The sequence below is a fragment of the Oratosquilla oratoria genome, chromosome 8 (assembly GCF_046742065.1).
Source record: "Oratosquilla oratoria isolate Oo_2021 chromosome 8, ASM4674206v1, whole genome shotgun sequence".
NCBI lineage: Eukaryota > Metazoa > Arthropoda > Malacostraca > Stomatopoda > Squillidae > Oratosquilla > Oratosquilla oratoria.
This window is the reverse complement of record NC_134784.1, coordinates 6,510,144-6,533,211: the sequence shown is the minus strand read 5'-3', so window position 1 is coordinate 6,533,211 and position 23,068 is coordinate 6,510,144. Positions and strand designations below refer to the sequence as shown.

Here is a 23,068-nt window from a genome sequence, read left to right as displayed (position 1 = left end):
TACCCCCCATGTAAGGGGGAAAAAAGCCTTTGGTATATGTATGTAGAAAGAATCCAAACAGCAACGACAAAGATGGCCCCAATACTTTCAAAATTGACATATGAATAGATATTGGCTAAACAGGAACTACCAACCCTGGAACAAAGAAGAGAAAGAGGAGATCTGCTGACCATTTACAGAATCATGAATGGCATGGAAGTCCTTGACAGAAAAAACTTATTAAAGTGAGATAAAAGAAAAACAAAGGGACATGAAAAGAAACTCAAAAAAGATAGTTATATAAGAGATCTGAAAAAAAAAAAAAAAAAAAAAAAATCCACATAGTGTGGTGGATGTCTGGAACAAATTGGATGAAACAGTAGTATGTGCAAACATCATACAAGAATTTAAGAACAAACTAGATGTTGCATGATACAAAGACGGGTCACTATGAGCATAGCTCCCCTTCCTGTATAATACAACTAGGTAAATATACACACCTCACTCATTTACTCACTCAACTGTCATCCCCAATCAATCGATCAATCAGTCATTTGTCCCATGTCTCTCTTGTAGGAGACCAATTACTCCCAGATAATTGACTGGTCATTGGGTGAGCCCATAAGTCACTCACTCAAGTCAGATCACCAAATTTCCACCAACGCCTCTAAGACATAAAAAAAAAGAAAAAAAAGGGGGGGTAGGGGGGGAATGCTAATGGATGAGGACAAAACATATTAGCGGTTTGTGATGTTCAAAATAGTTCAACTAGGCCTAGATACAGTGCTCATTTTAATTTTTTTTTTCTTCAGTGAAGAAAGACACCATGAAACTCTTTGTGTATGAAAACACAGTACTTGGACAGTACAAAAAGTATCTGAAGAAACTTGAAAAGATGTCTGACCGGATAAAAAAGAAGAGGATTCCATCAGAAGTAGATCGGGTGAGTAATGAAGGTTGCAGATGTAACAAACACAGAAAAGAGAAGGGTGTGAGAAGGAGATGGGTGCAGTATTTCAAGGAGTTGTTGAATGTAGAAGACAGGGAAGCTCTACTTGTGGTGGTAGCAGGTGCCAAGAGAATGATTAATGGGGAAGGAGAGTGACAAGGATATACAAGGGAAACAAGTATGATTGTAGTAGTTTTAGAGGAATCACTATTGAATGTGGTTGACAGGGTGGATGGGTATTTGTTACAGTAAACCCTCTTTAAGCTAAATAATTGGGGGAAAGGTCAAACAGATTATATATATCTGAAAGTTTGAGTGATAAGATGGTCAGTATTTTTACCTCCCAAATTGAACAGAGTTTGGTTTATAAGGTGTGAAACTGCATCAGGGTTGTGTGATATCACCATGATTGTTCAAATGTAAATTGATAGAGTGGTGAGGGAGGTAAATGGACAACTATTGTTTGGAATTGACAGGTTGGGGTAGAGGGAGGTAGAAGGTGAATCAACTATTGTTTTTTATGGGTGACTGTGACTGATCCTGAGTAATGCCTGAAGCAGTTGGTGAATTGAGATTGGAAATATATATGAAAGAAGAAAAATGAATGAATGTAAGCAAAATGAAAGTGATGAGATGCACAGCAAATGATGGTGATGGCAGGTTGAACGTGAATAAGAATTTGGGGAACAATTCATAAAGATATGGAAAGTTTTAAGTAATCAGGGTTGCATCTGGTATTGAACAGTGTAGCATGCAAGTGGCTTATGGCCATTGTGTACAGCCATGATTACAAAGGATTACAAAAGTGGAGCATGCCTTTTTGGTCAATAACTAGTTGGATGAAAAAAAAAAAAAAAAGATAAATAGATAAATAAATATTCTCAAATCCTGCTTTTGTATGATCTATAACTTTTTATATACATCTTACTAAGAAGTGTTAGTGAGTGGACCAAGAAACAGCACATTAGTGCCAGGAATAATGCTAATAGGCCATTAGGATTTATTGATAGGATAAACAAATTAACAAAAGTGCAGAGGTAATCATTAAAATATATCTGGCAATGATTAGACCCATCCTTGACTGTGTGGTACAGTTTTGGTCTCTGTCTTATAGAATCAGTACAGAGGAGAATGATTAAGATGATACAAGGGCTTAGAAATTTACCATATAAAAACAGGCTTAGGCACCTTAAATTACACTCTGGAAAGACAAAAAATGTGGGGTAATATAATAAAGGTATTCAAATGGGTTAATTGCTTTAACAAGGGTGGTGTATGCAAGGTCATCATGTTAAGGCAGCAGGGCAGGACTTGTAGTAATGGATTTAAATTGGACAAATTTAATTTTAAGAAGGAAATGAGCAAGAACTGGTATACCAACAGTTGTTAATGAATGTTATAGACTTAGTGACCTTGTAGTTAGCACTGAAACAATTGCTAGTTTTAAGAAAAAATTAGATAACTATGGATAAGGACAACAGGTGGTAAGGGACATGGGACTGCCTTATGGTGTCTTGCAGTCTCCTCCATATGCGCTTATACCCAACTAGTGAATGGGTTGATTGAGAGCTACCAAAGGTGTCATACAGGTGAATGAAAGGTTAACCACTTTGGTATGATGATATCTGTGTAGGCGTTATGAGGCACAAGTGGGTACACGAGGATGCTGGAGTTGGCTTCTTGATTATAGATTTTTTTTTGTAGTTGTACATGAGTTCCCTCCAGATTCTGTGAACTGGTTTGATCATGCTTTCTGTGTTTATTATTATTCAGAGTAAAAGAGAACAATACAGCAGTGACTTTATATTTTATAATGTGAGTAGTGTGATGCATTGTTCATATGGCAGCCAATGCTGCACATGAGAATTTGACTCATGCTGAAGCAGTTAAGTACCCATCCCCCTCTTGTACAGAAGAGGCAAATCTAAATTAATTATTAATGGGGAGTGATATGACTATTTTCCTCTGTTTCTTGTTAAGTGATTTTCTTTAGCACTGAGTGTGCTCTTTACCTGGCAAGGAGTTTGACCATAATTAACACTAATGAACTAGAACTTAACTGGCTGTCAGTAAATTCATTATGCCATAGGGGTACCACCTGGAAAAAGGTTAATGTCCAGTTGACATAAGATTTTTTTGTTACAGAGGATTGGGTCCCTTGCCATCAAATGTTTGTGTGAGCTTTTGGAACAGCACCAGCAGTTCAACTACTCCACCAACATCATCCAGGCCCTGACCCCTTTCCTCACCAGTCGGGTACCTGCGGCACGTCAACAGGTCATGGATTGCTTTGGCAAACTAATGCGAAGTGATAAAGTTGGAACACTTTCCTTAGAAGTAAGTAAAATCTAGAGTTGGAAGGTGTTGGTAAGGGGCCATTGGCAGAGCCATGTTTTATCTTTTTATCATGTGGATGAAGAGTCATTCCTTTCCCCTTTCTACTGCTCGTGTCAGAAGCAATGCTGCAAGACACAGCACTTACACATCGAAGCCCGAAAACTGTGGCAGGCTTACCCTTGTTTGCTTCATGCGTACATATACATGTACTTACATATACCAAAGGCTTTTTCCCCCTTACATGGGAGTTAGCCAGAAAACAAAGGCATAGTAACCATCCCCACCCATTCCATCCCCTACATACTCCACTCCCCTCTATCCTCTTCCCTCTCTCTTATCTTGGCATCTCCTGGATGACGGGTCATCCCTTCATCTTGTCCACTGCCCTGGGTCAGAAGCAGTGCTGCAAGACACAGTACATCCACAGCAAGGCCACTTCAATAAATCAGTGACCCCCCTCCATCTCCATCCCATCATGCAGAAAAGAAGATGGGGAGAAATCCCTTCGGGCTGTGTCAATTTATTTCTCATATATATTCCCTCACTCCCATCTCCCACCCACTCCCCCTCATGCATCACAGCATCATCCATACGCAACCTTTCTCCATTTACCCCTATCTTCTGTCCTCTCCCATCCATCCATCTCATCCTAGGTCGACCCCTCATGTTCACTCCTTCCACCCCTGCCTTCCATACCTCTTTTACTAGTCTTCACTTATTCTATCTATGTGTCCAAACCATTCCAATACTCTTTCATCAACCCTATCTCCCAACTCCCTTTTCACCTCTGTTCTCCTCCTCACCTCATTTCTCACTCTATCCAGCCTAGTAACCCCTATCATACTTCTCAGACACCTCATCTCAAACACATTCAAACTTCTCTCTTCCTCCTTTATGTTTCATGTTTCTGCCCCATACAGTGCTCTCGGCACAGTCACTTCTTAATACAATCTCCTCTTAGCATCCATTCCCAAATGTCAATTTCCCATTACACTTTTTAATCCCCCAAGGCATTTACTCGCTTCTCTCAATCTGCATTCTGCTCTCCCCCACTCCTCCCTTTCCTGCCACATTTGCACCCAAGTATCTAAAACTATCCACTTCCTCCAGTCTCTCTCCCTTAATACTTACTTCCAGTCTGCTACCACTCTCTCCCTTTGTACATCTCATCACCTTACTTTTACCCATATTTATCTTCAACTTCCTTCTTTCACACACCTTCTCAAACTCTATCACTAACTTCCTCAACCCCTCCTCAAATCTTGCTACATACGCAGTGTCGTCAGCAAACAACAACTGGCTTATCTCCCACTTTTCTCCATTTTCTTTAACAATCTCCAAAGCCTGACCCACTACCCTTGCATTTACCTCTTGAACCACTCCATCCATGTATAAGTTGAACAGCCAGGGCGACATAACACATCCCTGACGAAGTCCCACCTTTACCTCACACCACTCACTCTCTCCAATTCTAATAGTAACACAACCTCTACTACTCCCCTAAAAACTCTTGACTGCTCTTAACAGCTTTCCTCGTATCCCATATATCTGCATAACCTCCCACAGTGCCTTCCTGTCTACCCTGTCATAAGCCTTTTCCAGATCCATAAAAGCCCAAAATACATCCTTACCTTTTCCTATAGCTTTCATATCTGTCTTACCACAAATATCTGATCTACACAACCCCTACCTGTCCTAAACCCACACTGTTCCTCACCAATTACTCCCTCTGTTCCTCTCCTAATCCTCTCAATCAAGACCCTCACAAAAGCCTTCCCAACTACACCTAACCCCTTCCATACGGTGACGCCTACATAGGTGTCATGAGTGAGGCTGCCATATCGGCGTCTTAATTATATTTAATGTAGTTGTACCTGCGGGACCCCCATACTCTGTAAACTGGCTTCATCATATTTTCTATGGTTATCAAAATTCACAGGTGAAAGAGAGAACGATTGATACAGCGGTGACTTTATTTTTTATAATGCGAGTATTATGACGCAACATTGTATGTCTGGCAGCTAATACTGCCCGCGAGATTTTGGCCCAGCATGAAGTGGTTAAAAAACTGATCCATTTGAAACTACTACACTCACACTTGTCCCCTTTTCCCTTGTAAAGTAGAACTATACACTCCTCCAGTCCTCCCACACTCTACCCTCTCTCAAACAAACATCAAATAACCTCATAAGCCAATCCACCATCACTGTGCCTCCTTTTTTTTCAGACATTCTGTATCAATCCATCCAACCCAGTTGCCTTACCTGCTCTCATCTTAACCCCTTCCATACGGTGCCGCACACGTAGGCGTCGTGGGGAGCGAGTGTATTCGCGAGGCTGCCATATCGGCGTCTTGATTATATTTATTGTAGTCGCCCCTCCATAATGACATTCTTTCTAATTCTTTTGTAATCGCATTTTCTATGGTTATCAAAATTCACGGGTGAAGAGAGAACGATCGATATAAGCGGTGACTATATTTTATGATGCGAGTATTATTACGACACGTCGTACGGCTGGCATTGGCTGCTGCCACTGAGATCTAAGTCCATGACGCCTACGTGTGCGGCACCGTATGGAAGGGGTTAACAACTGCCTTCACTTCACCTTTCTTTATTCTCCTCCATTTTTCTCACTCATCACTTTTTCTTAGCACTTCTCACTACAACTATCTTTTCCTCCCTATTCTCCTTCACATTTAGCAACTCCCTAAAATACTTTGCCCACCTTCCTCTCACTGCCCTCTCTTCCATTATCATCTCTCCATCAGCACCTTTTACCTTTTCTTCTCTCCTTGATTTGCCTCCTCTTCCTCTCTTAATTTCTTTCCAAAACATACACAGCTGAAATTTGATAAAATATGAACAGGAAAATAGAGAAAACCTTAAGTGACTTTTTTTTAATTTTTTTTTTTTTAATATGATGCAATAATTTTGGTTCTCATTTTACTTTTAAGATTGTGAAACGGATTGACCAAGTTGTGCGTGCAAGGGGCTTCAATGTACATCCTGACTGCATTAACTCGCTGCTTAACCTCAACATCAAGAATGTTGACAGTCTGGACAAAGAAGATGAAACTAAAAACAGAGCACATAAAGATCTCTCACACAAAGAAAAACTCATTAAAAAACTAATGAATAAGAAAAGACAGAAATTCTCCAATCTGGAAAGGAAGGTAATTAGAAGAAATTATTTGTTCAGTTACTTCAATTTACAGTAGACCTGATGTTGCTCATTTGCTCAGTCTTGAGAGCAGAGTATATTTTTCTTTGTACCCCTTGGAGGCTTTAAAGTTCAGTGCATTTGTGCAAACTTTAAGCCACAAGGGACATTGAAGAGTATTTTTATCATGAGGGTAAATTTTGTTGACCAGTACTTGTAAACTCAGTTGGGCCAAACAAGCTTTTAGCTGGCAAGTCTCTGCTCATGAAGTTCTTAATAATGTTAAATCATTATTCCATTAGTTTGACTTTCAAGATTAGCTGCGTATTTCTTACCAAAAGAGTTATCTCAAAATTTAGATGAATTTGGTATGTATTGTACTTGAAAACCTAATTTAGATTTTTAAACCATACACAGATACCACTTATAATCAGTCACATTTACTTACATATTTCCTGTGTGAACATCTTTTAACATTTTATTCTTTCCCCTTCAGATTAATAAGATGAAACGCAAACTAGAGGTGGAGATGGAAGAAGCAGAGGCAAAAACCAATGTTAAAAAGCGTTCAAAATTCCACTCACAGATCATTCACCTTTTATTTGGCCTCTACATTCATATTTTGAAACGAAAACCAAACAGGAAATTGATGACACCTGTCTTAGAAGGCTTAGCAAAGTAATACAGTTTGTATATTTCTATGTATATTTGAAGAAACGAGTTCCTAAACACATTCTGTTTTGTACAGTCTTTGTATCCAGTCAGAAAGACATAGGAAATATGGTACAGATGAGAGTAAAAGGGAAGAGATAGGCAGTATGTTTGTGAGAAGAAAGATGGATGTGTTGGCATTCAGTGAAACTAAGTTGAAAGGGAGGGGCAAGTGTGAGTTTGGGATTGTAGTTGGGAGGGTGTCAGGAGTGAAGAGAGGATGAGGGAGAGAAGGGGTGGCTATACTAGTAATTGAAAACATAGGTAAGAATGTAGTGGAGTGGAAGGTTTCTTCAAGGTTAATGTGGATGAAAGTGAAGCTAGGAAGTGCATATGGACCTGGTAGTGAGAATAATGTAGAGGAAAGGGAGGTTTTTTGAATGGATTTAAATGAGTGCATAGAGGGATTAGGGAAAAATGTCAATGTAATTGTATTGGGAGACCTTAATGCTAGGGTAGGAAATGAACCAATAGATGCAGTGATTGGGAAGTGTGGAGTTTCAGGAAAAAATCGTAGAGGAGAGTTGATGGTGGAGATGTGTCTGGAAAGAGAGTTGATGATGGCAAATACAGTGTTTCTGAAGAAAGTAAAGCATAAGTACACATGGGAGAGGGTGGTGGATGGAAGGGTGGTAGGTAGAGTGTTAATGGACTATATAGGGGGTAACCAGGAGTACAGTAGGAAGAGTAAAGGATGTACATGTTCTAAGGGGAGAGAGTGGGGGAATATCAGATATTTTTTTGGTAGAAGGTAAGTAGAGAGTGGAGGATAGGTTGAGAAAGAGGAAAAGGGCAGAAGGTAAGGAGGTACTTAGAGTGAACTGCTTAAATGAGAAAGAAATGGAGAAGTACAAGAATCTGAGAGAGGAGTGGGAGAGCGTTTAGGATATAGGAGAACTAGGAGTGGAGGAGGAATGGGGATGATTCAAGGAGGGAGTTATAAGGTGTTCAAAGATGGTATGTGGAACAAGGAGGGTGGAAGGAAATAGAAGGAAGGGTAGTGAGTGATGGGATGTGGAAGCAAGGAAAGGTGTAGAAGAGAAGAAGCAAGCTTTCATAGATAGGTTGCTAATTAGGATGAGGGAATCATATGAGAGGTACAAAGTAAAGAGAAGTAAAGCATAAGGTAAAGGAGGGAAAGGGGAAAGCAGATGTGAAGTGGGGTAAGAGTATGACAGAAAATTTTGAAAGTAATAAGAATTTTTTTTGGAATGAAATTAAAAGAGGAAGAGGAGGCAAATTAAGTCGAGAAGAAAAGGTAAAAGGTGCAGATGGAGAGATGATAATGGAAGAGAAGGTAGTGAGAGGAAGGTGGGCAGAGTATTTTAGGAAGTTGCTAAATATGGATTATGTAGTGGTAAATAGGACTATGATAGGAAGAGTTAAGGATGTACATGTGCTAAGGGGAGAGGGTGGGGGAATATCAGATCATTTTTTGGTGGAAGGTAAGTTGAGAGTGGAGGATAGATAGAGAAAGAGGAAAGCGGCAAAAGGTAGGGAGGTGCTTAGAGTGAACTCTTTAAATGAAAAGGAGGAGTACAAGAAGAAGCTCAAGGAGGAGTGGGAGGGTGTGAAGGATAGAGTAGAGCTAGGTGTGGAGGAGGAATGGGGATGGTACAAGGAGGGAGTCACAAAGTGTGCAAGGATGGTGTGTAGAACAAGAAGGACAGGAGGAAATAGAAGGAAGGGTAGTGAATGGTGGGATGAGGAAACAAAGAAGGTTGTAGAAGAGAAGAAGCGAGCTTTCACAGATTGGTTACAAAATAGGACGAGGGAGTCATATGAGAGGTACAAAGAAAAGAAAAGAGAAGTAAAGCAAAAGGTAAAGGAGGCAAAGAGGAGAGCAGATGTGAAGTGGGGTAAGAGTATGACAGAAAATTTTGAAAGTAATAAAAAGATGTTTTGGAAATAAATTAAGAGAGGAAGAGGAGGCGAATCAAGTAGAGAAAAGGTAAAAGGTGCAGATGGAGAGATGATAATGGAAGAGAAGGCAGTAAGGGGAAGATGAGCAGAATATTTTAGGGAGTTGCTAAATGTGAAGGAGGATAGGGAGGGAAAGATAGCTGCAGTGGGAAATGCTAAGAAAATGAGAGTGATGAGTGAGGAAAATGGAGGAGAAATAAGGAAAGATGAAGTGAAGGCAGTTGTTAAGATGATGAAAGCAGGTAAGGCACCTGGTCTGCATGGATGCCATGAAGAATGTCTAAAGAAATGAGGTACAGTGATGGTGAACTGGCTGGTGAGGTTATTTAATGTTTGCTGGAGAGAAGGTAGAGTGCCGGAGGACTGGAGGAGTGCGTGTATAGTTCCACTTTACAAGGGAAAAGGGGACAAGTGTGAATGTAGTAGTTTCAGAGGGATTAGCTTGTTAAGTGTATTTGGGAAGGCTTATGGGAGGATCTTGATTGAGAGGATTAGGAGAGGAACAGAGGGAGTAATTGGTGAGGAACAGTGTGGATTTAGGATGGGTAGAGGTTGTGTAGATCAGATCTTTGTGGTAAGACAAATATGTGAGAAAGCTATAGGAAAGGGTAAGGATGTTTTTTGGGCTTTTATGGATCTGGAAAAGGCTTACGATAGGGTAGATAGAAAGGCACTGTGGGAGGTTATGCAGATATATGGGATAGGAGGAAAGCTTCTGGGAGCTGTCAAGAGTTTTTATGAGAGTAGTAGAGCTTGTGTCAGGATTAGAGATGGAGAGAGTGAGTGGTTCGAGGTAAAGGTGGGACTTCGTCAAGGATGCGTTATGTCGCCCTGGCTGTTCAACTTATACATGGATGGGGTAGTGTGAGAGGTAAATGCAAGGGTAGTGGGTCAGGGATTGGAGATGGTTAAGGAAAATGGAGAGAAGTGGGAGGTGAGCCAGCTGTTGTTTGCTGACGACACTGCGCTTGTGGCAGGATCGGAGGAGGGACTGAGGAAGTTGGTGACAGACTTTGGGAGAGTATATGATAGAAGAAAGCTAAAGATAAATGTGGGTAAAAGTAAGGTGATGAGATATACAAGGGGTGAAAGTGGCAGTAGACTGGAAGTCATTAAGGGAGAGCGACTGGAGGAAGTGGATAGTTTTAGATACTTGGGTGCAAATGTGACAGGAAAAGGTGGAGTGAAGGTGGAGGTAGAATGTAGATTGAGAGAAGCGAGTAAAGTCTTGGTGGATTGAAGAGTGTAATGAGAAATAGACATTTGGGAATGGATGCTAAGAGGAGACTGTATGAAGGAGTGATTGTGCCAACAGCACTGTATGGGGCAGAAACATGGAACATAAGAGAGGAAGGGAGAAGGAGTTTGAATGTATTTGAGATAAGGTGTCTGAAAAGTATGATGGGGGTTACTAGGCTAGATAGAGTGAGAAATGAGGAGGTGAGGAGAAGAACGGGGGTGGAAAGGGAGTTGGGAGATAGGGTTGATGAAAAAGTATTAGGATGGTTTGGACACATGGAAAGAATGAGTGAAGAAAGAATAGTAAAAGAGGTATGGAAGGCAGATGTGGAGGGAGTGAGCATGAGGGAACGTCTTAGGATGAGGTGGATGGATGGGGTGAAGGGGGCTTTGGGGAAGAGGGGAATGTCTGTTGAGGAAGGACAGGAGAGGACAGAAGACGGGTGAATGGAGAATGGTTGTATATGGATGATGTGATGCATGAGGTGGAATGGGCGGGGGGATGGGGGGTGACGTAGTATGTGTGAGCAAAATTTGACGCAGCCCGAAGGGATTTCTCCCCATCTTCTCCTTTTATGCATGGGGGACGGAGAGTGGGGGGTCGCCGATTTAATGAAGTGGCCTTACTGTGGATGTGCTGTGTCTGGCAACACTGCTTCTGACCCAGGGCAGTGGACAAGGTGCAGGGATGACCCGTCATCTAGGAGGTGCTCAGATAAGAGGGAGGGTGGAGGGGTGTAGAGTGTATTCAGGGATGGAATGAGTGGGAATGATTTTATGCCTTTCCCTTTTTGGCTACCTCCCTTGTAAGGGGGGAAAAGCCTTGGTATATGTATGTATGTATGTACTAAATATGAAGGAAGATAGGGAGGGAAAAGTAGTCGCATTGGGAAGCACAAAGAAAATGACCATGATGAGTGAGGAAAATGGAGGAGAAATAAAGAAAGATGAAGTGAAAGGAGTTGTTAAGATGATGAGAGCAGGTAAGGCACCTGGGTTGGATGGATGCCATGCAGAATGTCTAAAAGAAGGAGGTACAGTAATGGTGGACTGGCTGATGAGGTTATTTAATGTTTGTTTAAGAGAGGGTAGATTGTTGGAGGACTAGAGTGCCTGTATAGACTTTACAAGGTAAAAGAGGACTAGTGTGAGTGTAGTACTTTCAGAGGGATCAGCTTGTTAAGTGTAGTTGGGAAGACTTATGGGAGGGTCTTGATTGAGAGGATTAGGAGAGGAACAGAAGGAGTAATTGGTGAGGAACAGTGTTGGTTTAGGACAGGTAGGGGTTGTGTAGATCAGATATTTGTGGTAAGACAGATATGTGAGAAAGCTATAGGAAAAGGTAAGGATGTATTTTGGGCTTTTATGGACCTGGAAAAGGCTTATGACAGAGTAGACAGGAAGGCACTGGGAGTTATTGCAGATATATGAGATAGGAGGAAAGCTGTTAAGAGTAGTCAAGAGTTTTTATGAGAGTAGTAGAGCTTGTGCTAGGATTAGAAATGGAGAGAGTGAGTGGTTTGAGGTAAAGGTGGGACTTCGTCAGGGATGTGTTATGTCGCCCTGGCTGTTCAATTTATACATGGATGGGGTGGTTCAAGAGGTAAATGCAAGGGTAGTGGGTCAGGGATTGGAGATGGTTAAAGAAGATGGAGAAAAGTGAAAGATAAGCCAGTTGTTGTATGCTGACGACACTGCTTGTAGCAGGATCAGAGAAGGGATTGAGGAAGTTAGTGGCAAAGTTCAGGAAGGTGTGTGAAAGAAGGAAGCTGAAGATAAATGTTGGTAAAAGTAAAGTGATGAGATGTACAAAGGGATAGGATGGCAGCTGACTAGAAGTGAGTATTAAGGGAGAGAGACTGGAGGAAGTGGATAGTTCTAGATACTTGGGTGCAAATGTGGCAAGAAAGGGAGGAGTGGAGATGGAGGTAGAATATAGATTGATAGAAGTGAGTAAATGCCTTGATGGATTAAAAAGTATAATGAGAAATAGACATTTGGGAATGGATGCTAATAGGAGATTGTATGAAGGAGTGATTGTGCCGAATATCACTGTATGGGACAGAAACATGGAACATAAAGGAGGAAGAGAGAAGTTTGAATGTGTTTGAGATGAGGTGCCTGAGAAGTATGATAGTGTTTACTAGTGAGGCTGCATAGAGTGAGAAATGAAGAGGTGAGGAAAACAGGTGAAAAGGGAGTTGGAAGATAGGGTTGATGAAAGAATATTGGGATGGTTTAGACACATGGAAAGAATGAGTGAAGAAAGACTAGTAAAAGAGGTGTGGAAACCAGAGTTGGAAAGAGTGAACATGAGGGGTCAACCTAGGATTAGATGGATGGATGTGGTGAAGGGGGCTTTGGGAAAAAGGGGAATGTCTGTTGAGGAAGGATGGGAGAGGACAGAAGGTAGGTGTGACTGGAGAATGATTGTGTATGGATGATGGTGTGATGCATGAGGGGGAGTGGGTGGGGGGATAGGGGGTGAGGGAGTATGTGTGAGCAAAATTTGACGCAGCCCGAAGGGATTTCGTCCCATCTCCTTTTCTGCATGAGGGGACGGAGAAGGGGGTCGCTGATATAATGAAGTGGGCTTGCTATGGATGTGCTGTGTCTTAGGCACTGCTTCTGACCCAGGGCAGTGGACAAGATGCAGGAATGACCAATCATCCAAGAGGTGCAATGATAAGAGGGAGGGAATAGGGTGGAGGGGAGTGGAGTATGATAGGGATGGAATGGGAGGGAGTGGTTTCTATGCCTTTGGCTATCTCCCCTGTAAGGGGGAAAGAGCCTTTGGTATATATATATATATATATATATATATATATATATATATATATATATATACATACATACATACATACATACATACATACATACATATACCAAGGCTTTTTTTCCCCTTACCAGGGGGGTAGCCAAAAAGGACAAGGCACAAAAACATTCCCACCCATTTCATCCCCGAAAACTCTCCACACCCCTCCACCCTCCCTCCCATCTTAGCACCTCCTAGATGACGGGTCATCCCTGCACCCTGTCCACTGCCCTGGGTCAGAAGCAGTGTCGCAGGACACAGCACATCCACAGCAAGGCCGCTTCATTGAATCGGCGACCCCCCCTCTCCGTCCCCCCCATATAAAGGAGAGTACGGGGAGAAATCCCTTCGGGCTGCGTCAAAAATTTTTGCTCCCACACACTACCTCACCCCCATTCCCCCGTCCAATCCACCTCATGCATCACAACATTTTCCATATACAACCATTCTCCATTCACCCCTGTCTTCTGTCCTCTCCTGTCCTTCCTCAACCGACATTCCCCTCTTCCCCAAAGCCCCCTTCACCCCATCCATCCATCTCATCCTAGGACGTCCCCTCATGTTCACTCCCTCCACATCTGCCTTCCATACCTCCTTTACTAGTCTTTCTTCACTCATTCTTTCCATGTGTCCAAACCATCCTAATACTCTTTCATCCATCCTATCTACCAACTCCCTTTCCACCCCTGTTCTCCTCCTCACCTCCTCATTTCTCACTCTATCTAGCCTAGTAACCCCCATCATACTTCTCAGACACTTCATCTCAAACACATTCAAGTTCCTTCTTTCTTCCTCTCTCATGTTCCATGTTTCTGCTCCATACAGTGCTGTTGGCACAATCACTCCTTCATACAGTCTCCTCTTAGCATCCATTCCCAGATTCCTATTCCTCATTACACTTTTTAAACCACCAAGGCATTTACTCGCTTCTCTCAATCTACATTCTACCTCCACCTTCACTCCACCCTTTCCTGCCACATTTGCACCCAAATATCTAAAACTATCCACTTCCTCCAGTTGCTCTCCCTTAATGCTTACCCCCAGATTACTGCCACTTTCACCCCTTGTACATCTCATCACCTTTCTTTTACCCACATTTATCTATAGCTTTCTTCTATCACACACTCTCCCAAACTCTGTCACCAGCTTCCTCAATCCCTCCTCCGATCCTGCCACAAGCGCAGTGTCGTCCGCAAACAACAGCTGGCTCACCTCCCACTTTTCTCCATTTTCCTTAACCATCTCCAATCCCTGACCCACTACCCTTGCATTCACCTCTTGCACCACCCCATCCATGTATAAGTTGAACAGCCAGGGTGACATAACGCAACCCTGACGAAGTCCCACCTTTACCTCAAACCACTCACTCTCTCCATTTCTAATCCTGACACAAGCTCTACTACTCTCATAAAAACTCTTGACAGCTCCCAGAAGCTTTCCTCGTATCCCATATATCCGCATAAGCTCCCACAGTGCCTTTCTATCTACCCTGTCGTAAGCCTTTTCCAGATCCATAAAGGCCCAGAAAACATCCTTCCCCTTACCTATAGCTTTCTCACATATCTGTCTTACCACAAAAATCTGATCTACACAACCTCTGTTCCTCTCCTAATCCTCTCAATCAAGATCCTCCCATAAGCCTTCCCAACTACACTTAACAAGCTAATCCCTCTGAAACTACTACATTCACACTTGTCCCCCTTTCCCTTGTAAAGTGGAACTATACACGCACTCCTCCAGTCCTCTGGCACTCTACCTTCTCTCCAGCAAACATTAAATAACCTCACCAACCAGTCCACCATCACTATACCTCCTTTTTTAAGACATTCTGCATGGCATCCATCCAGACCAGGTGCCTTACCTGCCTTCACTTCATCCTTCCTTATTTCTCCTCCATTTTCCTCACTCATCACTCTCATTTTCTTAGCATTTCCCACTGCAGCTATCTTTCCCTCCCTATCCTCCTTCACATTAAGCAACTCCCTAAAATGTTCTGCCCATCTTCCCCTTACTGCCTTCTCCTCCATTATCATCTCTCCATCTGCACCTTTTACCTTTTCTTCTCTACTTGATTCGCCTCCTCTTCCTCTCTTAATTTCTTTCCAAAACATCTTTTTATTACTTTCAAAATTTTCTGTCATACTCTTACCCCATTTTACATCTGCTCTCCTCTTTGTCTCCTTTACCTTTTTCTTTACTTCTCTTTTCTTTTCCCTGCGACACTGCTTCTGACCCAGGGCGGTGGGCAGGGTGCAGGGATGACCCGTCATCCAGGAGGTGCTCAGATGAGAGGGAGGGTGGGAGGGGTGTGGAGTGTATGTAGGGATGAAATGGGTGGGAGTGTTTTTATGCCTTTCCCTTTTTGGCTACCTCCCTTGTAAGGGGAAAGAAGCCTTGGTATATGTATGTATGTATGTAAGTCTCATATGACTCCCTCGTCCTACTTTGTAACCAATCTGTGAAAGCTCGCTTCTTCTCTTCTACAACCTTCTTCATTTCCTCATCCCACCATTCACTACCCTTCCTTCTATTTCCTCCTGACCTTCTTGTTCCACACACCATCCTTGCACACTTTGTGACTCCCTCCTATATATATATACATACCCTGTCTAGGTTATTGGCTGCATGTTATTGTGGGGTTAAAAGCTACATAGTAGCTTGCTGCTGATATGTTAGGGTCTATATGTGGTGCCCCTACAGACCAGAGCCACACATAATTTTGTCTGTGATAGAGGAAATCTCTATTTGCAGAGAAATGATAATATTTTATTTTACTGCAGCTGTCCCCCTACTCTTAATACTGTCCTGTATCACTTCTCTGAATGTTGTGACAAAAATGGGACAGGGATAGGACTAGGCATCCTACTCTGTAACTCCAAAGGGGATATTCCTAAAAAAAGCAAAGGCATAAGAGGGTCTAGGACTTTTTCAATCAGAACCCTAAGGTTTGGGTCTTTTAATGTGCATGGGTGTGGTGCAGATGAGAGTAAAAGAAAAGAGGCAATATGTTTGTGAAAATATAGATGGATGTGTTGGCATTCAGTGAAACTAAGTTGAAAGGGAGGGGCGAGTTCTAATTGGATTGAGACTGGACTGGCCTAAAGTAATGTGTAATGTATTGGTATAATCATCATTACTGAAATTTGTTGGGATAGTTTGATATTTGGTTTAAGATTGTGAATTACAACATTTCAGGTTTTCCCATCTCATCAATATTGAGTTCTTCTCTGATCTCCTAAATGTGCTGAATGAACTCATGGACACAAAAACACTAAATCTGACCGAGAGCTTGTACTGTGTGCAAACTGTCTTCACAATCTTGTCAGGGCAAGGAGAAGTCTTGACGATAGATCCATACAGGTTTTACCGATACTTGTATTCTAACATGTTCATGATTGATGCAGGTTTGTTACATTTATTTCCTTGTATGTATTTTTTCCTTTTGATATGTACATTTTTACTGAATTCCCCCACCCCAGAGATGGGACTTATTGCTTTGGTTTGACCAATAGTAGGTGTTTGTAGGTGTAAATCAAGCTACAAATCTCACCACTGTGCAGTTACCTCATCTCAGAGAGAGCTAGTGCCCATTCTATGGCTCCTGAGCTCAGCAGAATAAAGAATTGTATTCATGTGTCCAAGGAGAGGGAGATTGCTGAAACCTCACATGGGGAGGGGTGCATATACGCTGGGGCGGAACATTAGGGGGGGCAATTCTAGTCTGAACATGCCGCCCACAAGGCTGAGAAAATAATTATAAAAAAAAAGGTCGAAAGAGCCCTGAATTACCGTAATATATGAATTTTGCCTTAGAATCAACAGAATGTGAAATTTTTCCCATATCCTTTCAGCAATAGGGACATTAAATGACATTTTTAAAATCTGTTAAATCATTTCGCAACCCAATAGCTATAATAGGCAGTAAGGAATGGTGGAGATGGGAAATGGTGATGGGGGAAGGGGGGAGACATCTCTGAGAATTTTGCCCCATGGTGGCACTCAGACATATAAGGGCTCTGGGAGAATGTTCCAGGGAACCACATGGAAAGCCCCCATCAATTCATTCTGGCCTGGCTTGACATATTCATGTTTTGTTTGCATTTGATCAGGGCAGGTTGCAAACCAACCTTTACTAGAAATGTCACATGTTGATGTCATATACAGAGATATATAGATTTGCCCCCCTTGCCCCCTCCCACCATGGACAGAAACATTGGTTGAGGAATATAAGGGATTTTATCATCAAAACAAGATTTACTATATATTCATGAGGCTTAGTTTCACACCAACAAATCCCAAAGAATTTATGCATGTAAGCCAAAACCAATTTTCAAGATTAATAATGTGTAAATGATGAGAGAAAGTGCATAAAGGAGGAAGGGATAAAAGATGGAGATATTGGCACTGGCACAAAATGTTACTTGTGAAAGAATGCATAAAAGCATGTAGCTCAAATCTGATCTTGTCAAGAGTTTCAGACTGAAATAGTTGAGGTGAGGTGACATGCAGAGAAACTGAATATGAGGAACACTAGTATGGGGTCTTAAAAGAATGTGTGATTTAGTTTTTAAGTAGAAAAGTAGGTGATATTCAGTGTTTATGGGTTGTGTATGTACAAGCTCACTTTAGGTGATAGTTTCAGTATGATGATGTAGTGTTGCTGTAGCTAGGATCAACGGAAAGGCTAATCTTTTTGTATTCTTGTTACAGCACATACTCCAAGCAACATTGTGCCTCTGCTTTCCTCCTGCTTCCAAATGTTGATCATGAGGAAGAGAAAAGTGAGCCCCAGACGAGTACTGGCCTTCACCAAACGCTTAATGACTCTCTCCTTGACTCTCCTCCATCCAGGAGGCATCGCTACACTTTCTACCATTAGAGGAGCTGTAATTGTAAGTATTTCACCAGAAACATTCATGCATGAACTGGAATTAAACCAACTAAGACTCCTTGGCCCTGCTGTGGAAGTGCTGTGTCTGGCTGCATTACTCCTGACCTGAGCAATATAATTGTATGTGTGTGTATATATATGTGTGTGTATGTGTAACATTTCTGATTTTATTTTCCCAGGCCCATCCATGCACAGAGTCACTTATGGATACTGACATGGAAGGTTCAAGTGGGACCTACAATCCTGAATTAGAAGATCCAGAGCATTGTAATGCATGTGCTACATCACTGTGGGAATTATTTATTGTCAAGGTTGGTAGTGGTGACATTTGCTTGATGTTGTATCCTATTTGTACAGCTCTTATGGCTATATCCTACGATCATGTATGGTCTATTTTTTTTCAAGGCCACAATCCTCCTTATAAAGGGGATGTCCAAGTCAAAACACCAAGAGAACCACTCGCTCCATTCCATCTCAGCACATTGGGGGTTGGAAAAGTTTCCGTTCTCCGTGCAGTACTTGCTTATGGTAGTCTGTAATGATGACAATGTCCTCTAATCTCCTAAGTGTATGATTATGTGATCCCATGGCTATGTAGATGACTGTGAAGACTGAGTTCAGAAGTACAATGCCTTTCACAGGCTGGGTAGGGAATCCTGTCAACAGGCAGAGGAGGACTATGCTTTCATTGTTCATGCTTGTGTTGTTGACATCCCTTACAGGCATGTGTGTGAGCAGTCTCAGTGTTATCAATGATATTGCTTTCTGGTGATATAATAATGTGAGTGTGCTGGTGGCCTAATTGGGAGTGTGCTGATCACTTGCTTAATTTTGGGTTCAAATCTGCACTTCTTTCTGATTCTCAGCAGTAGGTGTTGGTACTGTAACTACATGCCTGCAGATGTAGACTCCTCACCACCTTTTAATAACATGGCCAACCCATCACAGTTGTCATTTTATGAGCATCATTTCACTAATGGAACATTTAGCAGTATGCAGGATAGTGATATTAGGTACACAATCTGCTCAAGTGAGGCCAAAGAGGGTTGCAATGAGCAGAGTAGAAAGCTTCTAAACTATGTATGTGGACATGATAAATGATCCAGGCCTCATAGCCATAGAGCAAGATGGAGCATATGGAAGAGTAGACAGACTTTGGTGTTTGTGAAGAGGTTCTTAGCTCAAGAAAACACAACTGGAAAATCTTCCAAAGAAGGTATCAGCTTGGTGGATATGATTTTGAATCTCTTCATCTAATCTGAATTGGCGAAGATAGTGCCACAATACACAAAGCAGTCTGCTTGTTTAGATATTCTCATGGCTGACATAGAGAGGGACTGTGTACTGGGTTACATTTATTTTTAGCATGTACAATATGTATGTATATTTCATCATTGGTAATCAGTATTTCCATCCATGGGGATACTATCATGATAAAAGATAACAGACACCAAAGATACAACATAGAAATAATGGTATTTTCCCCTACAGAGGCACTACCATCCCATAATTCGACAGCAGAGTACCCACCTGTTGGCAGGTGCACCTGTACAAGGTCATGGGGCTCTTCCTCCTGGGCTCACTAAGAAGTAAGTAATTGCATACAATATTGATTGTAATGTTTATGAATGTTTTTATTTCATTTATCTACTTGCTTTATATAATGTTACTGTTAATATTATTGTTAATATTGAGGTGGGAGGTAGATCATTTGCTGTTTGTAGATAACATTGTGCAGCTTGTGGCTGAGTTGGAGGATAGACAAGGGCAATTGATAATGGAATTTGGGAGGGTATGTTAGAGGAAGAAGCTGGAATTAAATGCAGGCAAAAGTAAAGTGATGAGATGTACAAGAGGTGGGGGTTGTGGTAGGTTGGAGGCAAGTTTGAAAGTCAAGAAATTAGAGGAAGTAGAGAGCTTTAAAGTGTTTGAGGATCATGTAACAGGCAATGGAGGAGTAGGGGTGGAGGTGAATTATAGAACAAGGAAAGTAAAACAAATGTTGAGGATGAAAAGTATTATGAGAAAGAGGTCCCTTGGTAGGAGAGCAAAAGTAAGATTGTATGGAGGAATGATTGTGCCTATGGTACTTCATGGAGTATTGGAATCTGAAGGGGAAAAGAAAAACCTAAACATACTTGAGATGAAGAGTTTAAGAAGTATGGTGGGGGTTACAAGGATTGATAGAGTGAGAAATGTGGAGGAGAGGCAGGACAGAGGTGGAGAATTGGGATGGAAAGAGAGCTGGCAGATTAAAGGGAGATTGTTTGGGCATATGGATAGAATGGGTGAAGAAAGGCTAGCAAAATGTGTGAAAAGTAGAAGTGAATGGATGAACTTGAGGGGAATACTAAGAATGAAATGAATGGATAGGATGTTGGGGTATTAGATATAAGGGGAAATCTGTGGAGCAAGGAAGGGAGAGGGCAAAATTTAAGTGTGAGTGGAGAGCAGTTGTTGATGGATGAGGATATGGTGTGGCCTGAAGGGATTTTTTCAGCTCTGCTTTGTATATTTCTCAATTGGATGAGGTGGGGAGGTTGCCATGTTGTGAAGCAGTTAGGGTAAACCTGCATTGCCTCTTGAGCTAAGCAGTGTGGTAGGGGACAGGGATGATCCTTCATCTATAAGGAACTAAGATGGAAGGGGCAATGATCGGTTTTTTGGATCAGTGTAAGGTGGGTATATGCTTCTTTGACTTGGCCATCCCCTATGTAAGGGGAAAAGGGCCCTTTGGTACATATATGTGCTTTTTTACATTTACTTTCAGCTTTCTCCTCACACACCCTTGACTGCCACTAACTTAAAATATTCATATTTTTCATTAAAAGAAAAAGATAAGAAACAACTGGTGACTGACCTGTACTCATGCGATGAACAACTTGGTTAATGATCATGGTTCTGGAACAGTATTATTGCATATGGAGACCACCTTATGAGTATAAGGTTTAACATCCAAAAATACTGTTTGAATCCAATAGCAAACCCTTTGAGGACCTTTTGATCCATATTAAATTGAGTTGCAGAATGGAGTGGGATAGTGTTGTGTGATGTGCCTATGTAGGCATCATAAGGTGTGAGTGGGTAAACAAGGATGCTGGTGTCAGTGTTTTGATTATATATATATTTTTTGTAGTTCTACACAAGTTACCCCCAGATTCTGTGAACTGGTTTGATTATGTTTTCTGTTTATTATTACTCAGAGTAAAAGAGAATGAGTAATACAGCAGTGACTTTATATTTTATAATGCGAGTAGTGTGATGAATCATACATATGGCAGCCAATAGTGGTGGGCAGCTACCGGTGAAATTACCGGTTTTATCGGCAACAAACTTAATGATAGCTTACCGACAAAAATTCTGTTACCGGTAAAGCTTCGTTAACCGATAACTCGATAAGCTATGCCATAACACTCAGAGAGCGCTCACTACCGTCACTCAGTACCACCAAGCTGAGACGTGCTTACCACTCTCTGAATGTTATGGTATAGCTTATCGAGTTATCGGTTAACGAAGCTTTAACAGTAGCAGAATGTTTGCCGGTAAGCTATCGTTAAGGTTGTTGGATAAAACCTGTAACTTTACTGGTAGCTGCCTACCACTACCACCTCCAAACGCGAACGAAAATTTATACACCACACCCACCCTCAGACACCCTCCATTCACTCACTCGCTCGGTAGCCGGTAGATAGCATACTATAGTAGCACCAATTAAAGTATGACCTTTTCCCTTTACAATGACATAACAATAAAAACAATATGTAAAATAGAACCAGAAATATAGCTTATTAAAGGATAAAAACATTGATTTTTCGAACTCGATTCGAACTTGTGACGTCACTACTACCTCACGAGTCTTTTACCGGTAAACTGTTGATAATTTCGGTAACTGTATTGTTGTTCACCAATAATTTCGATATTGAAATTAGCGGTATTTGCCCAACACTAGCAGCCAATGCTGTGTGGGAGAATTTGAGTCGTACTGAACTGGTTAATATCTGAAACTTTCAGCTGTGTTAGGTCATGTCATACTGTAGACTGCCATGTCTGTGGTTATTTGTTTAAATCCATTCACTGTCTTTGCAGGTCTGCTGCTGAGATCTATGATGAGTACAAAGATGGGGAGGATTCAGTTGAGTGTCGTCCAGGCATTCCTCCACCACATGTCCACCTGAATAAGAAGGTTCTAAATGCTTGCAAGAAACGGAGAGTTGGAGGGTGGAAAGGAAATCAGAAGAATAAGTACAGGTTTAGCTGGAAGAGCAAAGTGGTTGAAAATGATGTGGTAGAGCTGGAGCAGTGGATGGAATGCAATAGAGAAGTGGATTTGGATTTCTTTGGTGGTATGACGGCAAACATGGACCTAAATAAATGCAATGCAGAACTACAAAAAAATAAAGAAGGGGTGGAAGAGGAAGAAGACATTTTGAAGGATGTAGATATTACTGTTGAACTGTTTTGTAGACAAAAAAAGGGAATTAAACAAAAAGATGATGTTTGATTTTAAAGTAGATATCAAATTGATGTAAAAAAGGTGCTTAATCCTTCAACTAAATTGAATTCATCTCATCTGAGTGAAATTGGTATACAGAAGCATAATCAGGGTAGACAGTGTTATAAGAAATAAATCTGGAAATTTTTTAGAAATGTGAATGTGTCATGGAAATAAAGGGAGAAAGTGTTTTGTAAGATGTAATGATATTAGTTACAGAATTAATTGTTGACCTAAAATTGTACTATATATTCTGTTCCAAATAAATTGTTATGTAATGGATGCTTATTTATTCAATTTAGGTTTCTCTCCTCGTTAGTGTCCGTTTGATTTTTTCTTTCAAATGAAGTGGAAACTTATAATGTGCTTGGCAACCATGCATATGCCATTAAGATAGGAGTTTTATGTTTTATTTGATCAATCTTTGTCTTAAGTTTTGCCGACTGGAAACCCACATCTCCACAGCAGCTTGCAATATTCCATGGTCCCTCCCATAGATATTAAAAAGAAAAAAAAAAAAAATGGAAAAAAAGAAAGAAATTTTTTATGCTGTACAAATCACTAGTACAC

At 41.3% G+C, this 23,068-nt stretch overlaps 1 protein-coding gene across 1 annotated transcript in view; it reads left to right on the top strand.

Annotated features, from left to right (window-relative positions):
• The window catches only part of Noc3 (Nucleolar complex protein 3), a 64,271-nt gene extending 41,491 nt beyond the window's left edge, over window positions 1-22,780 (top strand). The window contains exons 8-16 of the mRNA XM_076188873.1: window positions 792-922; window positions 3,074-3,265; window positions 6,222-6,440; window positions 6,924-7,105; window positions 16,311-16,519; window positions 17,826-18,007; window positions 18,186-18,317; window positions 19,498-19,595; window positions 22,093-22,780. Of these exons, the coding sequence (XP_076044988.1) occupies window positions 792-922; window positions 3,074-3,265; window positions 6,222-6,440; window positions 6,924-7,105; window positions 16,311-16,519; window positions 17,826-18,007; window positions 18,186-18,317; window positions 19,498-19,595; window positions 22,093-22,507 (1,760 nt within the window). The 3' untranslated portion in view covers window positions 22,508-22,780. The remainder of the gene's footprint in view (window positions 1-791; window positions 923-3,073; window positions 3,266-6,221; window positions 6,441-6,923; window positions 7,106-16,310; window positions 16,520-17,825; window positions 18,008-18,185; window positions 18,318-19,497; window positions 19,596-22,092) is intronic.
• The last annotated feature ends 288 nt before the right edge of the window (window positions 22,781-23,068 follow it).